Genomic DNA, 26,212 nt, shown 5'->3' on the forward strand with positions numbered 1-26,212 from the left:
GTTGGATGTCATGAGGCTTTCTGTCTTCTAAGAAGGCATGCTGAAATCACTTAGCAGAGCAGCAGCTGCTCAAGGACCTCTGGAGAAGCGGTGCGGTGCGGGTGGCGGCCTTACAGCACCGCTTCCTCCCACAGCCGCCCAGCGCAGCGCCGCACCCAGCCGGAAGCCGCCGGGCCGCACGGCACGGAGCTCCGCGGCTCTTCCTGCTCACTGCAGCCACCTTGAGGCCTCCGCACAGAGCGCCAGCGTTCCCGCAGGGCGGAGCAGCCCGCTGCCGTGAAGGCGGAGCGCGGCCTGTGAGCGCCGGAACTGGGAGGTGAGAGCGGCGGGCCGTGCGGCCCGGTCCTGCGCTTAGGCAGCTGCGGCCCGCGCTCCGGTTCCCGCGCTCCGGTTCCCGCGCTCCCTGTGGTAAGCTGTTACCGTGCCGATGTTCGGCCCGCGCTCGCTCCCGCGGGCCCGCAGCCTCCCTGTGAGGATCCCCGCCCTTCTGGAGCCGCAGGCCCGCCTTTACCCCGCTCGCTGTGTGGAAATCTGCGTGTATGCCTGAAACTCCTGTCCCAGCAGAGGTAATACGGACCGTGCGGGTGGTTTGTTACAGGGAGCTGCTCCGCTGGGTGTCTCCGTGTTATCAAGCTGAAAAATAAAGGACTTGTTGTATTAAGGAAGAGCAAAATCACCAAAAGCCGCCTTCTTGTGCCTCTGTCTCAATGTCAGCTTCTTCTGTGGGTTATCGGGGTCAAACTGTCACAGCCTCTGTCAGAAAGCTCTACCTTTGTGCAATACCTGGTGCTTTACCTTTTTTTCTTAATTTTTGTAGCTTGAAAAATCATATTTTTGTCCCTTTTCCTGTGGGGTGGGATGGGGGTGTCTTTTGTTCTTTCTTTCTGTTGCACCATGTTCTGGGTAAGCGAAGAGCCATTTGAGGAGGGTTGGTGGCAGAAGGGCTGGGTGATCCCCACTGTTTGAAGGTGTGCAGGTCGTGGTGGGAGGCACTGAATTACTGAATACGTTGGTTAGATCTTTGCTTATGTTTGTAAGACTTAAAAGGCACTTTGACTTTTGCCTTCCAGCTTAAGCAAATGAATGAATGTGGAAGACCCTTCTCTCTAAGGAAAAGCCTCTGATGCACAGGGAGATATGTTGTATTTCACCTTCGTGTGGAGCTAAGCTGTACTAGAATCAACTTTTGAAGGATGCGCAAATAGCAAAAAATGGACTAATTTGAAAGTTAATTCAGTAACTGTGATAACATCCACCAAGCATGACCCTAGCTTGTAACTATGAGAAAATAAATCCTGAAAGACTTTCTTTACCTCTTTTTCCCATGTTTCTATCTCCCTGCTATATGCCAGTGTACTTGCTGCAGTTCACAGGAAACTGCAGTAGGAATCCTTGTTTCACAGGGACTTCTGTTAAGACTTGCATCTTCCCCTGTAAGTCAAAAAGTTACCAGCTTTCTTAAATATGCTGAGCTTTTTGTAGGGTACTTAGAAAACAGTTTGTTAAAATACACATTTCTTTCTGCTTTCAGGTACTGCTGTTAATTTGTCTCATTCCTGAGCTTCAAGTCAATATGTCAAAGAAATCGGAGGCTCCCCTTTCCTTAGATGACTGCCTCTGCCAGATCTGCATGGAGATCTTTGTGGAGCCCGTGACGCTGCCGTGCAACCATACCATCTGTAATTCTTGTTTCCAGCTGACAGTTGAAAATGCAAGTCTTTGCTGCCCCTTTTGTCGGCGTCGAGTCTCTTCTTGGGCACGATATAATGCCCGCAGGAATACTCTCATCAACTGGGAACTCTGGGAGAAGATTCAGAAGAAATATCCGAAGGAATGTGAGCGGAGAATTAACGGACAGGATTTGGAAGAGGAAAGTAAGTAAGATGTCACTTGTCCTGTGCTTTACCAAGGTAATTAGTACAGGTGGACTTTGGATGTTGTGAAAGAAGATACTGTGCATAGATGCGCAGAGTTGTTGCTAGAAAATGCAGTGCAGAGCTGTCCTGTGAAAGAGACTTGCACGGCAGGGTAGTGGCCATGCCTTTTGTTTTCTGTAGTACAGAGTAAGTAATATTGTCTCATCGTTTCAGTGGATGTTTGTTCCTGCTTTTTGCACAAGATGTTGATGTACGGTTCTTTGTCCTTGCAGAAACAGCTATTACTGATACAACAGCTGTAAGATCTTTAACCAGAGTGTTTGTGGGTGTGTTTATCCTTATCAAGTATGTCAAATGGTTAAACCTGGGTGATTTATTTTCAACTTTTAGATACCCTCAATTAGTTTCATTAGAAATTCCAGGTTCTTCAGTCTGTCTAAGAGTCTTAGAGCCTAAAATTGTGATGTTAGACAACAGGAAATGAAATCTGATTCTCTCCCTGAAGAAGGGCATGGGGGTTTATTATGCTGTAACCTCCATTCAAATTTGATCTCTTCTGATAGTTTTATATCTGGGAGAGGCCACACCTCTTCCTGTTCTTCCCAGCATGGTCAGTACCAGCACTGGCATTGGATGTTTAACACAACTCCGAGAAAAACATAGTAACCTTAGAATTTCTTAATAGAACATATGAACAAGTTTTTCGTAGTATCTTTTGGGTCTGTTGTATTAAAATGGCACAGAACTCAGAATCCTGAATGTTTTGAAGGGCTAACAGAATGGAGTGTTCTAGCTGGAACAGAACATCCTTAGCAGAAAGCAAAATATTTAAAAAGCAAGTGAATAAATTGAAAAGTGGATAGTATTTCAAACTCCTTTGGTTGGCCTTCCTTACAACACAGTTCCACTTTTTTTGCTTACAGTGAAGTCGTTAGAGGCAAAAAACAAGAGTTATTATCAGTATGCATATTTGCTTTGTATACAGGGCTTGGAAAATACTGTCTGTTCCTGCTGCTTTGTAACATACTTGCTTTCATCTTTTGTATTTTGAATTATTTTACTTTGTTCCAAAGGCTTGACTTAAGTCATTCCTGTCACAAGGTATGGAAATGATCTTTTGTTAAAATGTTTTATTGTTGAATGTCATGATTTTGCTTTGTTGCTCACTCTTTTTTATTACCCCCTTCCTCTTAATTAGTCTTTGTCCCCCATCCACAACACCAGCTGAGCAAACCTGGGGAACTGAGACAGGAATATGAAGCAGAGGTTAGCAAGGTAAGTCTAAAAATGTATTTAAAAGTACAAAATGCTTTGACTCTAGTCATTTTAATTGTTCCCACAAACAGCTGAAATGTTTAACAAAGAAGGGAAGGTACTTAAAAGGGCAGTGTTGCTACAAGAACATGCTGGTCATTCCTGTTGCATGAATTCCATTTTTATCCTATATTGACTCTAAGAAGGCTACATAGCTACAAGGCGGTATGTAAGAAGGCTCTATAGCCTCTACGTAAAAGAAATGTTGAATAAGGGGAAAAAAAAACCTTACTGAGATTTGAAACTTAATAGCCAGAAGTAAACCTATGTCATAACCTTCTGGTTATGATGCTAATCTGTGCTACCACTGATGTGTTGCTTCTGAGGTCTGGATCCCATGTGAAAGAAGAGAGGGAGGACAAAGTGTGTGTTCTTCAGCAAGAGCTAACAGCTGTTGCTAACAGTGGAAGGTGACAGTCTTCAGTTCAGATGCACAGTTGACTTAAGCTGGAAGAGCAGACCTTGTTTATTCAGCAATGTGTGTTGGCTTGCGGATGCATTTTCTTGTGGCAGTTTCAGCTTATGCCACCTTCAGGTATTGGTCAAGCTGTCATACTGCAGGCTTAGCGTCTACCACTCAAAATCGAGGCTGAAAAATGGACTTCTGTTTAAGGCTCTGTTTTCTTTATTTAAAGGCTTTGGGGCTTTAAATTTTGTAAACTTTTCTGATCAAGCACATTCTGTGGGACGTACAGCTGGAGTGATTTCATTTGAGCTGTTTCCATGGAAAGAGTGTTAGTGAAGAGATTCTGATGCATAGCATGGCGCTATGGCAACTGCGTACCTTAAAAACAATTTTTTCTCAGGTGGAGGCAGAAAGGCGAGCACATGAGCAAGAAGAGAACAAAGCAAGTGAGGAATACATTCAAAAGCTGCTAGCAGAAGAAGAGGAAGAGCACAGATTGGCAGAAGAAAGACGAAAGGAGATGGAGAAACAGCTTAAACAAGATGAGGAGTTGGCATGGCAGCTCAGTAACAGCTTGGTGAGTTAACATAAAAGGGGGTTTTGTAATGTCCATTTAGTGTAAGCAACTCAGACTTTTTAGAGCAAAAGTTAAACTTCTGAATAACTTAAATTTGCCTGAATTGCATTTGTTGTCAGCTGTCAGTACTTTAGCGCCTAGACTGACCATTAACTTTTGATCAACCAGCATGAGGGTGAAGTACCTCCAAGCATTTCTACATGTATAGCAAGCACTTGAAATGGTGTAGGAATTTTTTGCTGCAAAACATTTTAAAACATTGGTTTTCTTCTGGCTACTTCCTTTCCCCTGTGAATTTAAAAATTCTGCGTTGAAAGAAATTGAGGTCTATATCTTCATGTACTGAAGAAAGGAACAAATGATGTTTGAAAAAATTTAACTTGGATTTGGGATTTTTTAAATTTTTTTAATTTTTTTTTCTGGAATTCCTTGGTCAGAAGTAACTGATTCTGTAGCAGAAGGACAGAAGTAGTTCTCCTGTTTGTGTGTTGTGGTTTGTTTTATATAATGCTATTTTTCTTTGTCACTGAAGAATGACAGTTTGGGAGAACACGTGCTAAGCAGTTCTTCACAAGGAGACAGCCTCTCACGTGAATCACTCCCAGCTAATTTGTGCAAGATGAAGAACAAACCAAGCAACTCTGGAGACATCCAGAAGTAAGACAGCCAAGTTTCTGTTTTATGATTAGTGATCTGTTTCTCATTATAGTGCCTTGCTGTTCCATGTGCTTCCTTGGACTCTTGCAGCCTGACTTCCCTGTATAATTTGGGCAAATATAGGCTATTGGATATTGAAACATCTCCTTATATGATAACAAGGAGAAGAGAGATCCTCACCCCTCTTGTTATTGTCAGAACGAACCCGAGATCATGATTAATACAAGGGACTGGCAATGCAAAGAAAGAAAAAAGGTTTTAACAAGTTGTTTTTGTTTTGTTTTTCCTGCCTTTAAGGTACCTGACTCCAAAGCATCGTCACACATCGCGATCAGCTTCATTCTCCAGAGCAACAGAGGGAGGCGGGACTAACCCTGGATTTGTGGTAATAGAATCATTTTGTTACAAATCTCAACGTTAGCAATTGCAGGTTACTCTCTGCTTTGTCTGTAGTAATGCCTATCAGCACTGGGCAGTCCATATATCTATTTCATCAGCTGTCTCATTATTCATGATTCCCAAAAGTGGAAAGGGAAGAAACCACATTTGACAGTCAGCAGACGCACACCTGCAGCTTATTTTATGGTTACCTTGTATATCTGCACACAGGCTTTGGTTAACTAAACTTGAATATTGACAAGAACTTTGAATCATAGAACCATAGAATGGCTTGGGTTGGAAGGGACCTCAAGGATCATCAAGCTCCAACCCCTCTGCTGCATGCAGGGCCACCAACCTCTGTATTTAGAAATAGACCCAGGTCTCTTCCATTCACAGATTGTCACCATGTCCACAAACAATTTTAACTACTTTGAGTTTTTCCTCTAGTTTGGCAGTTCTGTTTTGGATTTATTTTTGTGATCTCAATAATGCATACTCCTGGTTTTTGAAGGTGTAAATGCTTGCTGTTTACATTAAGATTTTCAGTGAGCTCTGAGCTGCAGCTGATGGCGTATAAAACACCATAGTGATTATTCTGGAGCTCATTCAGGGAGGTTGCATTCTGATTTTCACGGTTCACGTTTGTCTGCATCTTTCTTTCTAAGCTCTGAAGATGAGCAGGCTAATACCTTGAGCAGCTGATTGGAGTCATTGATAACAGGAGAATGCTGCAGTTCTTTTCAGTCTCCCAGCTATGCTTCTGCAGGTTGTTCTGAATACTTATTTAACAATGCTGTTTATTCATTCTTGTTAGAGAAGAATCCAAGTTAATATCCCGGAGTAGTTATGAGCAGTGCAGCTATGATAAAACAGATTTGCATTTTATTTACATCCATTGGCTTTTAATAAATGCATTTAACTTGAGATCTCTTTCTCTTTTCTTCAGATCAGTAACAATGAAGGCAGCAGTGCTGAGGGGCAAGATGAGCAAGAGGAAATGCCAACGCTGTCTCCACAGCTGAGTGGTGTGACCAAATGTTCCAGTGCCGAGGATTTGTTTATGCAGACGTACATTAACTTCCTAAATGCCTCAGCTTCAGAGACCACAACTGTCAAGCAAAAAAATACACATGAACCAAACTGTCTCAGAGATGAACTTCTACATACAACTTGTGGAATTGCAGAAGAAGGGGCTAGAACAGTTCTTCCCACATCCAAAGGAGAAGATGGAATAGTGTTGGACAGTGACAGTTTAACTCATGTAGATAGCATAAACCTTGAAAACTGTGCTGAAACTAGTACTTGTATTCAGTTAGCAATAAAATCCATGTCTGACAGCAAAAGTGTAAAAGGTGATCTCCTGAAGACGGCTGGAAATGCAGATGAAAAGAAACCAGAGAGTTTGCCAAACACTAAGGAGGCTCCCAAAAGAAAGTCTCCAGAACAACTGGCTGAAGCAGTGGTTGACTTGGGTGTGGTTGACAAGAGGAGAAGAACTTTTCCAGGAACTTTGGAGGAGGAAGCGGAGTGGAAAAGTGACTTTAATTTGCAAATGCAGAAAGCCTTTGAGCAGGAGCTCCATGAAAGACATATGCAAGAAGAGCAGGATAGGCTTCTGGCTCTGCAGCTGCAAAGACAGTTCAACAAAGAGGAGAGGTTACTTAACCGACAAAAAGGATCTCCAGATGAGTATCTTCTTCGTACTAAAACACCTCAATCTGTGAAAGACTCTTCTAGAAAAGGAAGCTCTAAGATGGCAAAGGATTCAAAAGTATCGAAAAAACAGAGTGAAACAAATCACTACAAGGGTCGGAAAGGTTCTTGCAATGAAAACTGGCAGTCTCCTACCAGAGTCCGAATGAAATCACCCAGCAGTGGAAAAGTCTTGAATTGTGTTGTTAACACCAGTGATTCAAATGATGTTCATTCACTGCCTAAGAGAAAACAAAAGACAATCCTTCAGATGCTTAAAAGCCCTGTTACTGAGTAGAACAGCAGAACCACAAACACGTGGTTAAATTAATTGGAATTAAAACCATGGTATCCCTGTGTCAGGCAAAGCTTCTCTTAAACAGTTAGAAAATTGATGGTTTTGAGGGTTGGGCTTTGGGCTGCAAGAGTGACCAAAACTGTCTATTAAAATGTACTGTGAATGTTTTTGAGAAGTTTAAATAACTTAGGCCTCTAGACCTTAACATTTTTAATTAGTTCTCTCTTAACTATGGCTTCTTTTCTAGGACTTGCATTTTCAAGCTGTTTTTTTTTTATGCTGGAATGTAAATACTGTTATTGTTTGAAATTCAAAGTAACTGATGGTCTTAGAATGAGAGTTCAGAGCCTTTTGTGGGGACTGCACGTTCCCCAGAGGAAGCAAAGATGTGCGTCTGTATCTCTGGTTGTCTGCTAACTGTGAGACTGAGGCTTTAGAAGGCACAGGCACTGTTGAAGGATGTTACTGGAATTTGGTTTATTTGTTGAATTGCATTGTTTGCTTGGCAGTTAAACGAATTGTAACCAGATAAGCCAGTCTTGCAAAGATATTTTCCCTCTCTCTTATCCTCTCACAGAGTAACACCTTTCTTAGGCAAAGGGGAAAAAAAGGATCACTCAAAGGCAAGGATCTCTCATAGATGCCAATGACAGAAGTGGTTGTGGGCTCGCATTTACTTCTGTTCATTTTGTTTTCTTGTTGTTAGCAGCCTGTAACTTACACAACCTTGCCTGGATTTACTGCTATTTAACTTCCATGTGCTCAAACTGACTTGAGGCTGATTATAAGTACCCAATATTCAAAAATGATTAGTCCAGGACACAGTTATGATGGAGAAAGTAAAACCAAACGGGGGAGAAGCAACTAGAGTTACCAGTATTGACTTAATTTAACTTTCAGCTGGAGTTCAACTACTATGCCTGGCTGTAACTGTTGCTCCATTATTATTATTTTCTGAAGGACTAGAAAATACTGTCTTCCAGTTGAGTTTGATGGTAAAATAATTAAAAAGAATTAGTTTAGACATTCTGTGAAGCTGACAGTTCTGCCAAGTTGAGGCCTTTGGAACAGTTTGCTAGCTGTTAGTCAGCAGGTAGCGTTCCTGTTACATAGTTTTCTATTTTGCTGTTGTGAAGCCCGTCTTTTGGCTTTTCTTTGAATGTAATGATATATTTCTGAAGTATACATTTTTGAATGAGAGCAAAACACCAACTTACACTGCTGACCTGTGCGTGCTCCTTGCTGAATAGCAAATGTTCAAAAAAGTACACGCTTGAAATCTTATGGGTGATCTGTAGACTTTAACACAGCTCTGGGAAACTTGTAACATATTTAAAGCGGTAACTTCTGATGTTATGTAAGTTAAAAAACAAACAAGCAAACCACAAAACATTAAAAAAAAAAAAAAAACCCTGAAAGAAATGAGACCAAGCTAGAAATTTTTTTTATTATTTTAACTTGATGGCACATCTCTGATACTGTTGGGTTTCTCCTAAATAAGTGGAGTATTCAAAGAGCCTTCTTGAAAAAGCTACAGGTGACCTGTTGCAAATAATTCATTTTTCCCAGTGCTGCCTTAACCATAGCACTGGAAGTCTTCATTTGATATAGTCCCCTTTCTGTGTAATTCTGATTTCAGTTTGTTTTCATCTCACCCAGGCAGTTAGATGTACTCAGTTGCTGATTACAGTGTTCTTCAGGGCTGAGGTATTGACTGTTTCTGTGCTTAAGATGCTTTTCCTGTCATGATAAGCATGTAATAAGTAAACTCTTATTTCCAGAACAGCTGAGAATGAAGAGTTTTGTTCGTAAGTCTCAATTCAGCCCTGTCTTAAAATCGATTTATCAAGTTTGATGTTTATTTTTAACTTGTTCAAAAACTGGTCCCTGCTTTGGCATGGAGAACCTCTTTCTGAGAGCATGGCACCTGATATCTGCAGCCCTTTCTCAAGTAAGTGATCAGAAGCACCACGTGCTCCTACTGATTTTATTTTCTCAAGTTCTGGTATAATGAAACTATAACCAGCAGTGAGAGAGAATTCCTTCTTTCTTTGAATGCTTTAGCATTCTGAGCTCTCTATGAACCAGTTAAAGATCCTGAAGGGAATGGAGGTGGGAGAGAGCAAGGGAGAGGGAAGGCTTTCCTTTGGCAGCGTGAGCTATTTCATTTGTAGCTCAGTGTGCCCCAGTATGTGAGACTGTCACATATAGCAGCAGTTTCATTCCCTTTGCCTCCACAGCTGTTTTGTGCATTCTTTCTTTTCCTCTTAATATGATGGTTACCACATAAGGTTTATAAATGGACTCAACTAATCTCAGTTAAAAGGTAGGACTTAGACAATATGGAGGGGGCTTTTTTGCATTTTAAAGGCTTACTTCATTGCCATCAATAACAAATCCTGCAGCTATGGTTCAACTGCACATAAATACAAAAAGTGCAGAAAGAAGCCATTTCAAAAGTCAGAATTGTACAGGAATACAATTTTGGGGGTAGATGTGTATTTGCTGGGGGGGGGGGGAAGCTACACTTTTTTTTTCCATTATTTTTTAAAGCTTGCTGGGACAGTCTTTTTACACCAAAGGTGGAGATATGTAAGTTGTACTTTTATAATTAGCAAGTATACTTCGGCAGCCGTCTAAAATTCACTTTAGCTTGGACTGGGAAAAAGAAAAAAACAAAACAAACCTTGCTTTGCAAAACACATCTTACATAGAAAAGTTGAAAGGCTGTTGCAGAATGGGGAAAACAAACAAGATTAGAAGTCAATCATTAGACACACACTCAACTGCAAGTACACAAAGCCTACAACCCGTACTGGGTGCCCGGTCCAAAGCCTTGTGAGGGCTGCAGCTTTCAGGTCCCCACATGACCGTACTCACAGCGTGTGGCAGAGCAGTCCTCAGGAGGTCCTCATGTTTGTTTTATGCTTTTCTTGTTGGAGGGTGGAATTCAGCTGCTGGGAGCATTTTGGTTGCTCCAAGTGCTTTGCAGCAGGTTTGGGTTGGTTAATGATTCCTTTGCTTTTGAGTGTGAGGCTCTCAAGTACTGACGTGGAGCGATTTAAGCTCGCAGTGCTTGATCTCGAGTGCAGTGAAAACTCGCAAGGCAACGTGGGGAGCCGTTCTTGTTGGTGTGATGATATTTCTCAGTTTCTGGTTCATAAAACTCGTCTCCTCCAGTCCAACGCCTCCCACACAGCATTCCACCTGATGTTGTGCTGTTCTGAGGTAAATCTGCATGAAAGCAATGGCACCCCACCACTCAACCTTCCTGCTGGGTGAGGGGAAGGCTGCGCACACACTCTACCCAGACTCCAGCAAAGCCTTTGGCTCTCCCACAGCATTCTCCCGCACAAGCAGCAGCCGTGGCCGGACGCGTTGCCGGGTAAAGAATCGGAGGGCCGGGCCCAGAGAGGGCGTTGTTGGATGGAGAGAAACAAAGACGCGTTCCCCGCTCCCGCTGGGGAGCGGCACGGGCCTTATCGCCGCCCCGCGGGTGCTGCAGCACGCCCCGCTTCCTGCGCCCGGCGGTCGCCGTTAAACCGCCTCAGTCGATCCCTTTCCCGCCGCGGCGAGTCGCCCCCTCAGAGCGGGCGGCCGAGGCGGCGCGAGCCGCGTTACCACAGCAACTCCCGCGCCCCGCCCCGGAGCGGCGCCACCCCGGCGGCGGGGCAGAGGAAGGGCGCGGGCGGGCTTCGCGCCTGCGCGGTGCACGCGGGCCGGCGGCGTGCGTGTTGTTGTGCGGCGGCGGCAAGATGGCGGCGCACGGGGGCTCGGCGGCCTCCGCGGCGCTGAAAGGGTTAATCCAGCAGTTCACCGCCATCACGGGTGAGGCGCGAGGAAGGCCGGGACCGGACCGGCTCACCGCTGCTTCTCGCTTTCGTCGAGCGGCCGGGATGGAGGTGGAGGGCCGGGCGCGGTGAGGCGGTGGCCCGGCGGGGCGGGGGGCCGGGCCCGTCAGCGGGGCGGCGGCAGGGCGGCGGGCTGGCCGCGAAGCCCGCCTCGGGGAAACGCGGCTCCGGAGAGGCTGGCGGCGGTCCGCCAGCCGGGTCCCCGCTCGGGGTCGCGCGGTTCGGGCTCGCTTCGTGGGAAGCTCGCGCGTCGCATGACGGTGCTGAGCGGCGTCCGCTGGAAGCGTCCGTGCGGAGCGCCGTGCTTTGGGGCTTTGCGGGCACGGCACCCGCAAACGGGAGTGCTGGGGAGCTACGGGGCCTGGGTTCTTCTGACGGAAACCAACTGGACTGAACCCTCGCCGCTATGAAAGAAGACGCGTCTTTCGTTACGGCGAGCTCCCGTGTGTGTCCGGTGTTCTCGTTCTCAGCAGCGCCCGAGAGAAGGCCGAGCAGAGCTGTGCTGTTTGCCCAGCAGCCCTCTGCTCGTGTAGCTGGGTGATGGAGATGTCTAAACCCCGCTCCTGCACTTCGAAAAAGAAAACAAGAACCTGCTGGGCTCTGCCCACCTACCTCTAAAAGTGAGGTTTGAGGTTCTTTTTGTGGTAATAGAATGTAAGGTTCTGTTTGGAGGTGAGTTCTTGCAAAGCTGTCTGACCCTGCGGCACAGTGACAGGTGCTGCACAGCACACCCTCAGCAGTCTGTCATCAGCCTGCACCTTCGGTGTGAACCTGCTTTCTCAGGAGGGTAGACTGGATGCTCCAGCCTCTGTGGTTCTGTGTAAGTGCACAGAATTACCCACGTTTCTGTGGAAAAGGTGAAATGAATTCCATCAGCCTGGAAGGCCAGCTGTGTTCTGGGCTGCATTAAAAAGGGGTGGCCAGCAGGGAGAGGGAAGTGATTGTCCCCTTCTACTCAGCTCTTGTGAGGCCCCATCTGCAGCGCTGCGTCCAGGCCTGGGGCTCACGGTACAGGAAGGACGTGGAGCTCTTGGAGCGGGTCCAGAGGAGGGCACTGAGATGGTCAGAGGGCTGGAGCACCACTCCTATGAGGAAAGGTTGAGGGAACTGGGCTTGTATAGCTTGGAGAAGAGAAGGCTTTGGGGAGACCTCATTGTGGCTTTCCAGTGCTTGAAGGGAGTGTATAAACAGGAGGGGGAACGGCTGTTTGTGAGGATGGATAGTGAGAGGACAAGGGGGAATGGTGTTAAACTGAGACAGGGTTTAGGTTAGATATTAGGAGGAAGTTTTTCACCCAGAGGGTGGTGAGGCACTGGAACAGATTGCCCAAAGAGGTTGTGGGTGCCCCATCCCTGGAGGCATTCAAGGCCAGGCTGGATGTGGCTCTGGGCAGCCTGGGCTGCTGGTTGGCGACCTGTACATAGCAGGGGGTTGACATTAGATGAGCATTGTGGTCCTTTTCAACCCAGGCCATTCTATGATCTGCTTCCAGCACACCTGATGGTGAGCAGCAGTCATAGAATCACAAGTCTCTATGGTTGGAAAAGACACCATAAACATCAGATCCAGCTGTCAACTCATGCCCACTAACCCATAGTCTCTGAATATACTTCTCAGACACCAGATTTTTTTTTTCTTTGGTGCTCTCATCCAGAAAAGTGCTAAGAAAGTGTAAGTCCTGTGTATCTTTACAGAGGAAACTACAAGATAAAAAGAAATTTCTTTCAAATCTTGCAGAATAATTAGTATTTCTGTTTGCCAGCAGGAGCACTGAGAACGGTGTGATGCTATTTTCCTTACGACTGAGGAAGATTTGGTACAAACGCTTTGTATATTCATGACTTTAAAAAATCAGAAGGTTGAATATAATTTTTCTTCTGGTCCTCCTAAATGAACAGCATGGTGTGACTGTGCAGTGAGGTTGCAGGGTGTATGTATATTCCAGACTCTGCAGCTATTGCTTCATTTCTGCAGCTGAAGTGAGCTCCTGAAAATATCAAAGAGCAGTTACAGTGAAAAACTACTCGATGCTTTTGTGTTTTATTGGGGATGGTACTAGTTCTTTCTGCACTCTTATTTTGATTAAGGTTGTCAAGCACCGCTGAATACCATTGGGGTACTCTTGTGGCAGGTTGGTTCTTGGGTTGGTTTTTTTTTTTTTTTTTTTTTGAAAAGTTACCTTGGTCAGCCTGGCTTTCTTTGGGGTTTAATATAGTGGCACAGGTCATTTAGCATTGCTTTATCTCAACAGATTCAAAGTGTGTTCAGTGTACCAGTCTGTTTAGTCTAAAGCTCTGAGTACTTCCCAGAAAATCTCAGAGAAACCCAGTGAAAGTAAGTTAAATGTGTTTTGCTCAAAGTGGCGTTAGCTGTCATTCTGAAGCTGGGAAAACAGAGTTTTCTTCATTTCAGTGACTTGTGGTGAAGCTGGTAAGAATTATTACAGACCAAAAACTGCTCTCAAACTGGTTCAGCTGCATTTTGCTACTCTCCCTCTATACCAGCTTTTCCATATTAAAATAGACTCTTTGGCAGCCTGCTACCTATAGAGAAGTAGTGTAGTAAATAGACTCTTAAAAGATTAGATCAGGAGAGATTCAGTTGGTGAAAGTGCTTTTGTTAACTGTACGGCCTTGAGAAAGCTTTAGAGGCAGACCCTGTAAGGAAAAGCCACAAGTGTTGCTAAGGAGTAATGTTTCATCCTGAGCAGCACATCAGTCTGCATTTAGTTGGGCCTGGGAGCCATTCTAGCAATTGTTAGTGATGGTACTACTTTTTCCCTGTTCCCTTTTTAAATTTCCTTGTACATGAACTGAGCTTCTGCTTGTTTGTTTTTGCCTTCTGGAGTGAAACAGGGAATCTTTTCTTCCCTCTTTAAGTATCTGTTAGAGGTGGGTAAAAACTTTAGCACTGGATTTAGTATTCTCTCTGTTAAAATGTTAAATCAGTTGATTGTTTCCTGGTTTTTGTTTTTTTCATAGAACACAACAGAAGTCAAATTTAATAAGCTTGTCAATATTTGGAAAACTATACAAAGAAAAAAAGAAGCGCTCAAAAACACTCCTGCAGAATTTTCTCCTGCAGGAAGGGAGAAGTGTGGCTGTCCTGTATCCAGGCATTTCCTTTTCCCTTGAGATGTGTGTTTGTCTCACCTCATAGTTGTGCCTTTGGGATAAGTGGCACCTGCTGAACTGCTCTAATGATCAGTGCTTTAAAAGGAAAGCTTGCTGGTTAGCTGTTCCCAGCGCTTCTGATCAGAACACTTTATGAAGAATGCTTCAATTTTGTATTTTTTTTTTTGTTTTGCATTACAGGTGCCAGTGAAAGCGTGGGAAAACATATGCTTGAAGCATGCAACAACAACCTGGAGATGGCTGTCACCATGTTTCTGGATGGTGGAGGCATAGCAGAGGAGCCCAGCACCAGTTCTGCAGCAGTGTCTGCAGTTCGACCACACACCGAGTACGTACTTGGGCATGTCTGCATAAACATGAGTAGTCTGTCTTAAAAGTTTTGTAGTGTAAGACAGATCAATTAAAGCAGTTGTTCTTTCTCCTAACCTGCTGTTATTTCAGTGTAATATGTGCTTCTTTGATGATCTTGTTTGATTGATTGCTTTGATATTTTTCTTAATAAATAAGTTCTTCTTATTGCACAAGCTGGTCTCTCTTGCGTGTACTTCAGAAGTTTTCCATTGCATGCACATGCTGTTTTTGCAGGCATAGCTTGGGTCATTGAAGTGAGGATCCACTGAAAAGTGGGTCTTAGTTTTAAATGGCTCCAGGAGTCTTGTTTTATGTTGCTTTTGTACTTAGAGAATTTTGTTATTGTGGTTTTTATAAATAAGACCCAAGTCCCATTTGATAGCATTTTCTTGTGTTATTTTAACAGTAGATCATGTACACTGATGTGCAGAGGAACAAGCAACTACAAAATCTGCATTAGTGTCTTACACATCACATGCCAATGAAGGTGCTTGGACACGGCAGAGAGTCTTTTGGTGCTGCCTGTTAATGTGCCTGCATGGGATAAGGGGAATATTTTCCGTGGAAGCTGATTGGTATCAGTCACATTTGTTAAAAGTTCTGTATTAAACTTAGCCATGCTTTCTTCTTTATGGAAGTCTTTCACTTCAGGCAAGAGGGAAATAACTTTTAAAGAAAATTCTTGCTGCTATACTTCTGAAGCACGTGTATACATTTAAACAACTGTTAGCACTAACCTTTATAGTTCAGTGCCTCCCTGTTTGAACTTTTAAAAGATAATGAAGTTAAAAGTCTGTATCTGTAGGTGTTAAGAGTTCTTATTTCTAGACAACTTCTGGCATATCAGAAACTTAATATTCAGGGTTTATTTTGAATACTTTGTTTTTTATACTTGACACCCTTCAGGTGCTGGTCAGCTTAATTTTACTTTTAGGAAGAGAGAAATAAGTATGCAAATAAAAAATGGAGAATAACTAGCTTCACAACAGCTAGATGATCAAAGATGTGGAGGCTAATAGCAAGGTTAGTGCATCTTGCTGGTGGTATGAGTTACTGCTTGAAACCTGCGTGGCCAGGAGCCAATAACTGCACACTTAAAGATTTGAAGAGTCCAGGAAGGTGTGCACCTCAGGAGTACTCCGTAGGTCAGATGTTGAAATGGATTTTCTTGGATGAGCCTGTGCCACTCCTTTGAATAGATACATGAGTTAAGTAACTGAATTGAGTACAGTTGAGTACATATTTCTACTCTTTCATAGCTCTGGTGATTTTATTTCTTCTCCTAGACGTAATTTCAGTTTACATAGTGTTCTCTGTAAGCATAGCTAAGCTGCTGAAATGTGAAAGGAGCCCAGCCATGAAAGCAAGTAATTGCTTCAGAATTATATGGAGGAAAATAACCATTATGACCATCCTGTTTTACATCCTGTGGGAAAGAGTCATGAGTTTCAGGTGAAAATAAAGAGTCTTCCAGCAGGAGAAAGCTTTTAGTAACCAATCTTTTTTTTCCTGTGTGCAGAGATAAACAGGGGAGGAGGGTGACAAGTGGGTTAGTTAGATAAGTTTAAAAAAAAAAAGTTTCCAAGTTCTGAGGAGGTTGTGAAAGAAAAAAAAAAACATTTGAATTGTTTTTGTCAATTCATTTGACAGAAGACTGGGATCAAGGTACCACAGGATTTGTGTAATCTTCTGTCAAGATGTAGAAAAGTGCATAATGCACTTTAATGCATAATGTGCTACATCTTGCTTCAATGCCTTGAGTGGGAGTAAAGGATTCCTCAAGGTCTGTTTTGACATCAAATCTCTGATTCTGTGCAATGGTACAGCAGTGTCCTTAGCTAGTCCGAGTCGCAGGAACCTTTGGAACACAACATGGCTTGGTTTATTTAATACTTAAACATTATTATCTCTGATTTTCCTTTCCTCTTTGATAGGGATGAAGTACGAGCTCCAATTCCTCAAAAACAGGAAATTTTAGTAGAACCTGAGCCCTTGTTTGGAGGTAGGCTTGTGTTCTTATTTCATCTTTTGTTTTCTTTAAATACCTTGAAATCATGTTTTTATGATGAGAAAAACAAAATTTCATGAACATGAAGAAAGCAGTGTGCCTGTTTGTATTTGTGTTTTTGCCCTGTTCCAGCTCTTCAGCCATCTAACATGACTGCATACTTGGAAATATCCTGATGTTTAAAACCTTACACACTAGAGATGCTGTATTCCCAGTGGTGTCAATTTGCTAACTCCTTTTTCAGAGGACTTCTGGAGGCACCAGCCAGTTAGTAATGTTGAGCATACATCTGTGTTCCTGGGGTTCAGAACCATGTGATACTGCTGCAAAAATGTCCAGTGGTAGGGCGAATGCTTGGGATTTAGCTGACAAGTAAAAATGGAGAGAACAAATGCATGTTTTTTGAGGAGATCCAGAAAGAAGGGTTGAAATTGCTTGTCATTTTCTCAGTTTCTCCTTTAGGAATTTGATTTGCATTTCAAACTGCATCACACAGCTCAATTAAGAATCTTGCCCTTTTTGTCAGTGAAAGACATGGAAATGCTCATCTTTAAAGTGATCCCATGTCCATAGGAAATGCATTTTCTGTTGTTTAGTTCCTGCTAAATAGGATGGTGAGGCCTGGCTTCTGTTTTACTGTGGAACTGGTTCTCTCACTTGATCTTGTTTTCAACGTCGGAGATTTGTTTTGCCAGCATGCCCAAGCTGAGAGGTGGTTGCAGAAGGTGCCCTGAGGACTCTTGGAAGCCATTCTTTCACTTGCTTCCTTTGTGACCCAGCAGAGTCTTTGACATTAGCTCTATAGATGCCTGTGGGTTCATGATCCTAAGAAGTACAGGAGTATGATCTGCACTCTTGCCTGGTCCTTTTCTACTCACGTCACGCTGAGCACAGACGTGCTGTCCCTGACTGCCCTACTGAGGCAATCTGTGGTAGCCTCCTGGCTCTGTCTCATCCAACAACTCTAATATTCTCACTGATGCCACTTCTATTTATAGCATGAAGCAGTCCAGCAGCTGGAAAGCTGCCTCACTCGGTCCTTTCAACTCTAACCTCAAGCAGGGTATGTTCCAGTGTATGGTTTGAGCAGCTGCATATTGAGGTGCTTGAGTGAGCTTGGATTCTCTTCCAGTTGAGAAAACCTGTATCAGTTTGTACTCTGCCAGATACACTGAACCACTCCAGAAGTAGAAAACGTATCAGAAAAACATCCATCTGGGTTGCAGTTCACATCTTTGCCTGCACTGGATTTGTAGCAGCTCAGCCTGGAGAGGCAAGTGCTGCTTTTGCTGAAGTGTTATTTCAGCTGCTGTTTAAAACTACGGTGTAAATTACTCTGAAGTTACCTGTAAGGGACTGTGCTTGTTGCTAAGCGTTTAGAGGAGAGAGATCCTTGCAGATCCTGATACTGGATCCTGTGAAGAGCTTGGCTGGGGCCCATTCAGCGAAGTTGGAATGAGATCTGGATAAGCGTTAAAAAAGGAAATAGAAATGTGGAAGAAACAAATGTGTTTCCTAAGAAAGAAGGTATTCTCCCTCTGGGTTTAATTTTATGAAGTTTTCATCTACTTAGAAATCATCTTTAAAAGTCCTGATGGGAAACAGCACTACCACTACGTACTGATGTGCCTTTGGAGTGCCTGGTGAGCCCATGAGAGAAGGCTAACTTTACATTGTTGTGTACTGCTGGTACATTTTTCTTCCCTGCTGGGAAATTTGAAGGGAGGAAGTGATGGGGAAAAATGGTTCTCATAAGCTTCCCTGTTTGATAGAATGCCTTTGAAATAATTACTGAAATACTTTTTTCTTTGAAGCTCCTAAAAGACGCAGACCTGCGCGTTCAATATTTGACGGCTTTCGGGATTTTCAGACAGAAACCAGTAAGTGTCTGCTGATCAGTAACTTAGAGAGGTTCTGTTTGTTTGTTAATACAATCATGATTTCAAATTAGTTTCCACCGTCTGCTGTGATAGCTTTCAGTCATTGAATGCTTTTTAATTGCTTACTGCATATAAAATGTTATTTTAGAATAATGCTATTAGACTATTCCTTGTTGTAGTGGCAGTGCTGTTTGCTGACAATACTCTGTCATGTCTGTGGTACAGTAAATGTTGTTTGTTTATTTCTGAGGCACCTTACGTTGTTCTGAAATGGCTGAAGGGAAAGCATTGGTTAATGGATATATGAAGCAGGTACTGAGGATGCTGTGCCAAGTACTTGCCTGTGCTACATAAGTAAAGCCATGAGACAGCATATTCTGCCTGCTTTCCTATGGCAAATGCTATCTTGATAACTCTCAAAAAACCCTTTTTCTGCTTTAGAGAGAATTAAAAATGAAGGACAGTCCAATACCGTGTATAAATTAAATTTACCTATTATTTTTTTCTCTGTTAGCCAGTGGTAGCTCTGGCACTTGAATTAGATTTGAGTATAACCCTGAGGCTTCTTCCTTGGCCTTGTGAATTGATTCTAGTGAATTTAATCTATTTACCATTCCCTATCCATTCATTTGCAGGCTCTCCAAAAGACAAAGCATTGGCTGTTATATAAGCGTTTAAGTTTCATAGAAAGGGATTCTTTGAGAGCCAAACACCATTTATTTTGCATTCCAGTTAGATTTGTAATGCAGCTGTTATCACTGATGCTTCTGGAGTCCTGAAGAGCTCTAGCCAAGGACCTGGTTCCCAAGTAACTCCTGTCACATGCCAAACTGAAAATAAGTATTTATCATTTCTGGCTTTCCCCTAACAGCTTTGATCAGTTTTTCAGAAGTAATAATCTACTCAGGTGGTAAAGTCACTGGCAGCTATCTATATTAAAATCAAGAATTTACAGAAGCTTCATGCCCTTGTTTTTTCTCTCTTATAGTGAAGTCCTTTAGAGTTTCGTGGTCTGTAAAACCATTGTGAAAGTTTCTGATGAAACTTGATGTTTTATGGTAAAATTTCACGGGTGAAAATCACTGTCTTGTTATCTCTGAAGAAATGGCCCTAGCCATAAAAGTCCATGTTATTTCCTGGCTCCCAGGCCTACACCACAGGTGCAGTTCTATCCCTGTAGGGATCCAGTGTCTGCTCAGAAACGGTTTGTATGCTATGGCCCACTGATGTTTCCTTACACAGTGGGAAAGCTTTAGGATCATGTGATGGTTACTCATTTCAGCTGACTTGGTTCCACAAAATGCATTATACCACTGCATTTCTAGGGGAGCAGTTTCTGTGACTTACCTTATTTTATATGATCGTGTATACGTAGGAAATGTGCTTTGAGTGGAAGTGATAACACCAGTGGAAACTCATAATATATGTATAAACAGTCTGAAAACCTCTTCATCTGGCAGAGACTGAGGTATCCAGAAGTGACTGTGGGAAGTGTAGATATTTAATATAAGCTTGCAAATCTGTTTCTCCAAGTGAGCTAAATCTTTCTGTGGGGAGTGCCTTACCTTCAGGTATTAGAAGCACTGAATTAGAAATATACTTAGTAAAGTTGTGATGTTACAGGGTAGCTCAGTTGTTCCAGTCTAATAGCATCAGTGGGAGCAAGTCATAGCCTTTTCAAAATTTTTTTGCTTGTTTGTTTTTGAATATTGATATATGACCACCTCCACTGATACTTATCCTACCCAGGATGTATTTAAAAGTGAAATAAACACCCACTGCTTGCAGGAGCTAGGACAAGCGGGGGTTTTACCTGAAGTAACAGCTGGTCTTCTTCAGTGTGGTCTAACCTTACGATTGTCTCACCAAAGTTTTGTGTGTGGGAATATATTCAACTGTAAATACATCTTTTGAGTGTTTTGTCTAACTCAGCTTTGTTTCCTCTTGGGGCTGTGCAGTTCGACAGGAACAGGAGCTACGAAATGGAGGAGCAGTAGATAAGAAACTCACTACCCTAGCAGACCTCTTCAGGCCTCCCATTGATCTGATGCACAAAGGCAGCTTTGAGACGGTGAGTTTTTGAGTTTTGGTAAGTTCCCTGTGTGGTGGCTGTGTGCAGCGTGGAAGCCCTTTGTTAGGCTGTGTATGCAGGACAATTAAAAGAGCCTGTAGTGATGAATATTTGATACACTACCTCTGAAGGTCTTAACTAACAATGGTAGATCACATTTTTATTATGTTTAAATACCAATACAGCAAATCACACTTGGTGAAACATTTCTGTATACAGAAGTGAGGGTGGCCAGAATGGAAGAACTGAATCTCTTGCATGATACAGAAGTAGCTGAAGTAAGGTTGTTTTTTGGTAAGTGTGCAAAAGTACTTTGTAAGGAGCAATATAGTTTGCAGCAGAGCCTCTAGAGAAGCTCGTGCCGTTTTGGTAATATGGCTAAATAATTTTGATGCCAAAGCTACTTAAGTATCTGTGTATGGCACTGTCATGAATGCACAACTTTATGCCAGAGGACAAGTTCTTGTACAAAATCACAGTGGTCACCTTTTGCCTCTGGTGGTGATGGAAGAATTGTCTGAGAGATTGCCCCCCTAAGAAGGGGAGAGCTGGGGGGGCTGTTGGTTTCCAGTAATCTCAGGTGTCACCTTTTCTATCTGTGCAGGCAGCTTTGTGGATCTGGTCAGAATTAGTTACAGTATGAATTAGGGACATAACTAGTGATCAGAGACTATCCAGATTGGTTGTGAACAGGTGAACATGTGGCTTGAGGGACCAATAAAGGCAATTTGCACAGAAACAGCCAGTGCTGCTCTGTACTGAAATGTGTAGACAGTCAGCAAGTGCCCTCTAATCTCTGCTGTGGAATTTGTTTTCTAGTCTTTCCTAATGTCTTACTGAAAACATGTTAAGACCTTTAGCAGTATTTACTATGGCATCTGCCATTATCATACTTCATTTCAGAGGATGATGTAACTGATGATATGTTTGATTGCTCTAAAGTCCACGTGTTCTTATTCAGTCTTGTAAATAAAAAAAAAAAAAGGGAGGGGGAAGGGAGAGGGGGATGTACCTACACACCTTGTCCTGTTCTTTGCAGTTTTAAATTTAGAGACATATGCTTTCTGATATTCATGTTTGCTTTTTTCTGTTCTCATGCAGTTCCATGTCTCATGCGTTACTCTTCATTTCTAAACTTCCTTGCAAAAATAATCTGTAGCTTCTCAGTTTGTGGGCTGTTACCCTTTGCATTCTGCCTTCTGTGACTGTGCACTTCTGTTGTGCTGCTTCAGCCTGGGATAAAGTCAGGCCTCCTGTGAATCCAGTGACCAGGATCTTTCTCAAAATTCAATTCTGACAAGCTGCTGTTTGCTTATTCCTTCTCTGTTCACTTAGATAAACATCTACAATAACTAAAAAAAGACCACATGCTGTCATTTTGAGCACTTTTATTTTAGCACTACCCTGAGTGGTTTGTTTTGTTTTGTTTTTTTAAATGATCGGTGTGTTCTAAACTCTGGAGGGGTATGCAAGAAAGTTCCACCAGCCTTTTGTCCTGTAGACTTATGATGTTATTCAAACTCAGCGACAACAGTGATGTCTGGTTTAGTAAGGTTTTCATGCATCTTTGTTGCTCAGTGTCTGTTAGGGTGCTCTAACTTTGGTTTCTGTAGTAAGTAGGCTCAGTTGTCTTTTGTTTTGCACAAGGAAATACATTTTCCTTTGAATACAAAAAAAATAAATAACAAAACCCACTGAAGAACCTTAACAATATGATGTGAAAAAACTGCCATTTCATTAGTAAGAAAGAGCATTAATGTTTAACTTCAGCTGCATCGAAAACTGGGCCACTAGATGCAAGTTTCTCTAGCCTGGTGGCTTGGGGTCATGTAAACCAGAGGCAGATGGCTGATATACCAGCAAGATGTTAACGTGCACTGCTCCTTCTCTCCTATTAGAGTATTTCAGAGAAACTGAAATGAAACTGCTGTGGGTCAATTCAGATTGCACAAGGGATTTTAACTGACGTTTCCTGACTGTAAAATTGAGCCTTGATGCATATGAAGCTTCACACTCACCATTTCTTTAACACAGAACCTGCTAAGAATAAATCACTAGAGCAACAGACCAAACTTACTTTCTAAAGAAGAGTTTGGTTTTGTTCTACAATCAGATATGTTTGTTTCTTTGCACGTATGCTGTAAAATGCAGTTTAATTTGTGGAGAATATGCCCCAAATTGGCCTACTTTGCATTTCTTATTTTGGAAGCAGATAGTTTTCTGTGCTTAGTGCTCCTTAGGATTTTGGCACTTCTGTGAAGCAACGGTATGACGTTGCAGTTTAAAGTCTGTCTATATGAAATTTCCTCATTTTGCAGGTTCTCTTACTGCTTCCTGCTGATACTGATGGTTTTAAAAACATTTTTTTTGCTTTTATGAAGCAAGTAGTAATAGCTCGGAAGCTGATCTAGTTTTGCAGTTGAATAGTGCAGTTATTTTTACATGCAGTGCTTCTACACTGTCTAGGTAGCCTGTGTGTGCTGGTGTACCACTGGCTTGGGAATGGCTGGGTTATGCAGAGAACCTGGTCTTTCTGTGCTGACCAAGGCAAGGACTGTAATATAAATAATATAAATAGGATGTATCTTGGTAGGCAGATCTCTCATTCTGATTTTATCTTATCTCCCAAACTGAACTATGCTCAACTAGCAGATGTCTGGAAGCTCACAAGATGCTGGCTTGGCTTCCTTGTTTCTCTCTGCCCACTGAAGGAGAGCAATGAATTTCAACAGAGCCAAACAAAAAAACACACAAAATTTATAAACTGCACATGGTTCAGAAAAATCAAATGAAAGAAGACAACACTTTTTTTTTTTTTTTTTTTAGGAGTACATGAGGTAGTTTCTCCAATGGGAGCCAGCAGTGAGTGTAAAATAACTGTCCTTACTTTGTTTGGCTGGATTGCTGGTTTGTTGCCCCAAGTTGTTGTGATAAAAAAAATGTGGGTGCCTAGAAAATGGGAAGGGGAATTTAGGGGACATGGGTGGTTATTTACATGTCACGTGGTATTTAAGAATCACTGCCTCTTTCTTTGGAAGCTCCTACTCTGCTATCTAAAGTGCAAATTAGAATGCTTGTAAGAAGCAGTTGCTCTGTTCTTATCCTGCTTGGGTGCTGTGTAAGTGCTAGGTGCTCGTACCTCACAGAAGGAGAAGTGGTGGTGGTTGGGAACTGGTGTAGTAAACTGTTTCTGAAGCCATCAGACATCACTTGCAGGCTACGCAAGTCAGCTCTTGAGCCCTGCAATGTTATTTTGGTCATTGCTGAAAATGATCCATCAATATAATCTCCATACCCACAATATTTCTTCCCTCTATACCCCCCTACCCTTAAAGCAAACCGATATCTGTGTAAGAGCATGGTTATATATGTGTGTGAGATAGTAGCAGTGTAACTGTTGTCCTCTTAAATGTTAAACATGAAACCTATTGCTTTTACAAGGAAGTTAAAAGGAGTTTCAAGAGCTGGACCTGCTGTACAGTTGAAAACTCATCTTTCCAAAAATTGCGTGTGGAATTTCCTGCTTGCACCCTTTCAAGTGCAGTAGCTGGATGGAGGAGAGGAGGAGTCAGGTTTTCTCTAATGTTAAAAAATATGCAAAGTGTAGAAGAGTGAGATGCACTTCCAGGTATGCTAGTTATGTATTTTTGAGTTTCTTCATTTGTAATCACATATGGATTACATTAGAGCACAGGAGTAAGGCGATGTGATTAACTGAAGCTGCATATTGACAATGTTCCCCTTAATCTTGAGTGGTACCTCTGGGCCTCATCTTAAACTGATTGTCTAGAATTAGTTCTCAAATCCTCAGTTAGTTTGAGATAATTTTTTTAAAATAAAAGAATAATGATTATGTTTAAAAGCATTATCTGTTACCCAGGTGTCACCTGCCGCATTTTTTCCCTCTGGAAACCAAATACAGGCTTCTCACATGGTAACATTGGTGATTAGTAGTGATGCCTGCGAGAACAGAATGAGTATTCCACACTTCTACATTCATATTTTTTTCTGTAACATTTTTCCTTTGAATAAAATAAAAACTGTCTGCAGGTCCTTTGGCCATGCAGAATGTATTTTGTAGACCGAGATGTGCTGAACAGTGAGCAGGCTCCTAGTTTAATATTTACTGGTTTACCAAGTGCGTTCAGGCTTACACTTTGTTGAGCTAAGAGGATGGGGTTTGCGCAGCTGTCGTGCATCAGGCATGCTGACTGTTCTGAGGTGTGCTGGCTAAAAATCCATCTGAAATTAAAAACTTTGGTTTGGGGAACAAACTACCACCAAAAACAGCAAAATCTTTTGTAGCATTCTGATTACTTGAATTTGCTGTTAGGTGCCTTGCCAGCAGGATAGTGAATACACTTATAAATATATGCATACTTTTTTAAAAAAAGGAAGGGACATTCATTTGCAAGTTCCAGTCTCTCCAGGTGGTAAGAGCATTCCTGCTGTTGATATAGCCCTCTTTTTTTCAACAGGTATGGCAATTCAGCGATCAGAATTACATTCTTGATCAAACTCCTACCATTATCTTGCCACCAAGCAATCAGACTATGCCAGCTTTGTGACTCAAACCAGTAAGATTTCTTCCTGCACCTTCCCGTCTTCCTCCCAACTTGCAGTCTGGATAAGGAGCATCAGAAAAGGATGCCGAATTTGGCAGTTACACAGTAATAGAGTAACCCAAAACCTTGAGAGAGAGGGGAAAAAACAAGCAAAAAAACCAAGAGAGGAGGTCCTATTGCATTTATGCATATCCTCTGTCAATTGTGTTGTCTGCTTAAGTAGAAGATGATCCACAGGTTTATCTCTGGAGTGAGCAGGTCTTTCCTCTGTTGTCAGATTGGTGTGGTTGACTACACTCTTCCCTGAACAAATACTTAATTCAGTGTCTTTCCCCACAACTCGCTCCCCCGCCCCACTGCCAAAGCTGCTTTTCCCACTCTGTGCTTGGCTTGTTGAACTCCAGCAGCTCTGTTCATCGATGTGATTCTGTAATTTAACCAATCTCATTTAAGCAGGTCTTTCAGCCCTGCCTTCTGTTTTGTGGATGCCTTTGCGCTCGCTCGGTCCATCTTTCTCACTCTGAAGGGGTTTTGGTGAAAATTCTGACACTGCTAGAAGCCATCACTGATCATTGCTGGCATTGTTTATGTCGTGCTCTTCAGTGTTAGCTAATGAAACTTTTCTCTCTGCTTACAGGCCAAGGAGTGTGGTCAGATGCAGAACAAATGGCTCATGATAAACATTCAGAACGTGCAAGATTTTGCGTGCCAGTGTCTGAACCGCGATGTATGGAGCAATGAGGCTGTGAAGAACATCATCAGGGAACATTTCATTTTTTGGCAGGTAGAATCACAGAATTCCTTGGGGGAAAATTTAACAGAGCCACACCAGTAACTTGATGACCTGTTAGGTGGGACAGTGAAAACAGATATCTTTGATTACAGCGGCATTACTGTGGTTCTCTCGGAGAATTGCAGAGATTAAGGGTATGCATTTTAATGCCTAAGCAGCCTTTTACTTCTGATTGAAAATGTTATTGCTCAACCACTAACACATACACTGGTAGGGGTGCATGTTCAACTTGTAGAAGTTGCTGAAACTTGTGTTTACTATTTGTTGCGTGCGCTGTAAAATAGAGAAAAACTCGGTTTGTTTCTATGATCGTTTGTGTTCCCTTTCCACTCAGTAACTTGCTTTCAATGTGGTATT

The 26,212-nt window shown here is 42.5% G+C and overlaps 2 protein-coding genes and 1 long non-coding RNA gene across 4 annotated transcripts in view; 2 read left to right on the forward strand and 1 right to left on the reverse strand.

Moving 5' to 3' along the window:
- LOC146543608 (uncharacterized) lies at positions 1-10,983 on the reverse strand. Its single transcript, XR_014885442.1, has 2 exons — positions 10,083-10,983; positions 1-7,146 (listed from the first exon to the last, which is right to left on the reverse strand). It is a non-coding gene; the product is annotated as an uncharacterized LOC146543608 (long non-coding RNA).
- Positions 426-8,985, forward strand: RNF168 (ring finger protein 168). Its single transcript, XM_010716543.4, has 7 exons — positions 426-566; positions 1,532-1,874; positions 3,076-3,152; positions 3,998-4,174; positions 4,707-4,831; positions 5,129-5,216; positions 6,159-8,985. The coding sequence occupies exons 1-7, from the start codon at positions 540-542 to the stop codon at positions 7,200-7,202; spliced, it is 1,881 nt and encodes a 626-aa protein (XP_010714845.1). The 5' UTR covers positions 426-539; the 3' UTR covers positions 7,203-8,985.
- Positions 10,877-26,212, forward strand: part of UBXN7 (UBX domain protein 7) — a 25,707-nt gene continuing 10,371 nt past the window's right edge. The window contains exons 1-6 of one of the 2 annotated variants that reach the window (XM_085232770.1): positions 10,877-11,030; positions 14,368-14,515; positions 16,473-16,540; positions 18,361-18,426; positions 20,385-20,497; positions 25,700-25,846. In XM_085232770.1, the coding sequence (XP_085088896.1) occupies positions 10,958-11,030; positions 14,368-14,515; positions 16,473-16,540; positions 18,361-18,426; positions 20,385-20,497; positions 25,700-25,846 (615 nt within the window). In that variant the 5' untranslated portion in view covers positions 10,877-10,957. Of the gene's footprint in view, positions 11,031-11,131; positions 11,674-14,367; positions 14,516-16,472; positions 16,541-18,360; positions 18,427-20,384; positions 20,498-25,699; positions 25,847-26,212 lie in introns of those variants that run through there. The other variant, XM_085232771.1, reaches the window with a different exon arrangement.

Source organism: Meleagris gallopavo, chromosome 11, assembly GCF_905368555.1.
Source record: "Meleagris gallopavo chromosome 11, MGAL_WU_HG_1.1, whole genome shotgun sequence".
Classification (NCBI taxonomy): Eukaryota; Metazoa; Chordata; class Aves; order Galliformes; family Phasianidae; genus Meleagris; species Meleagris gallopavo.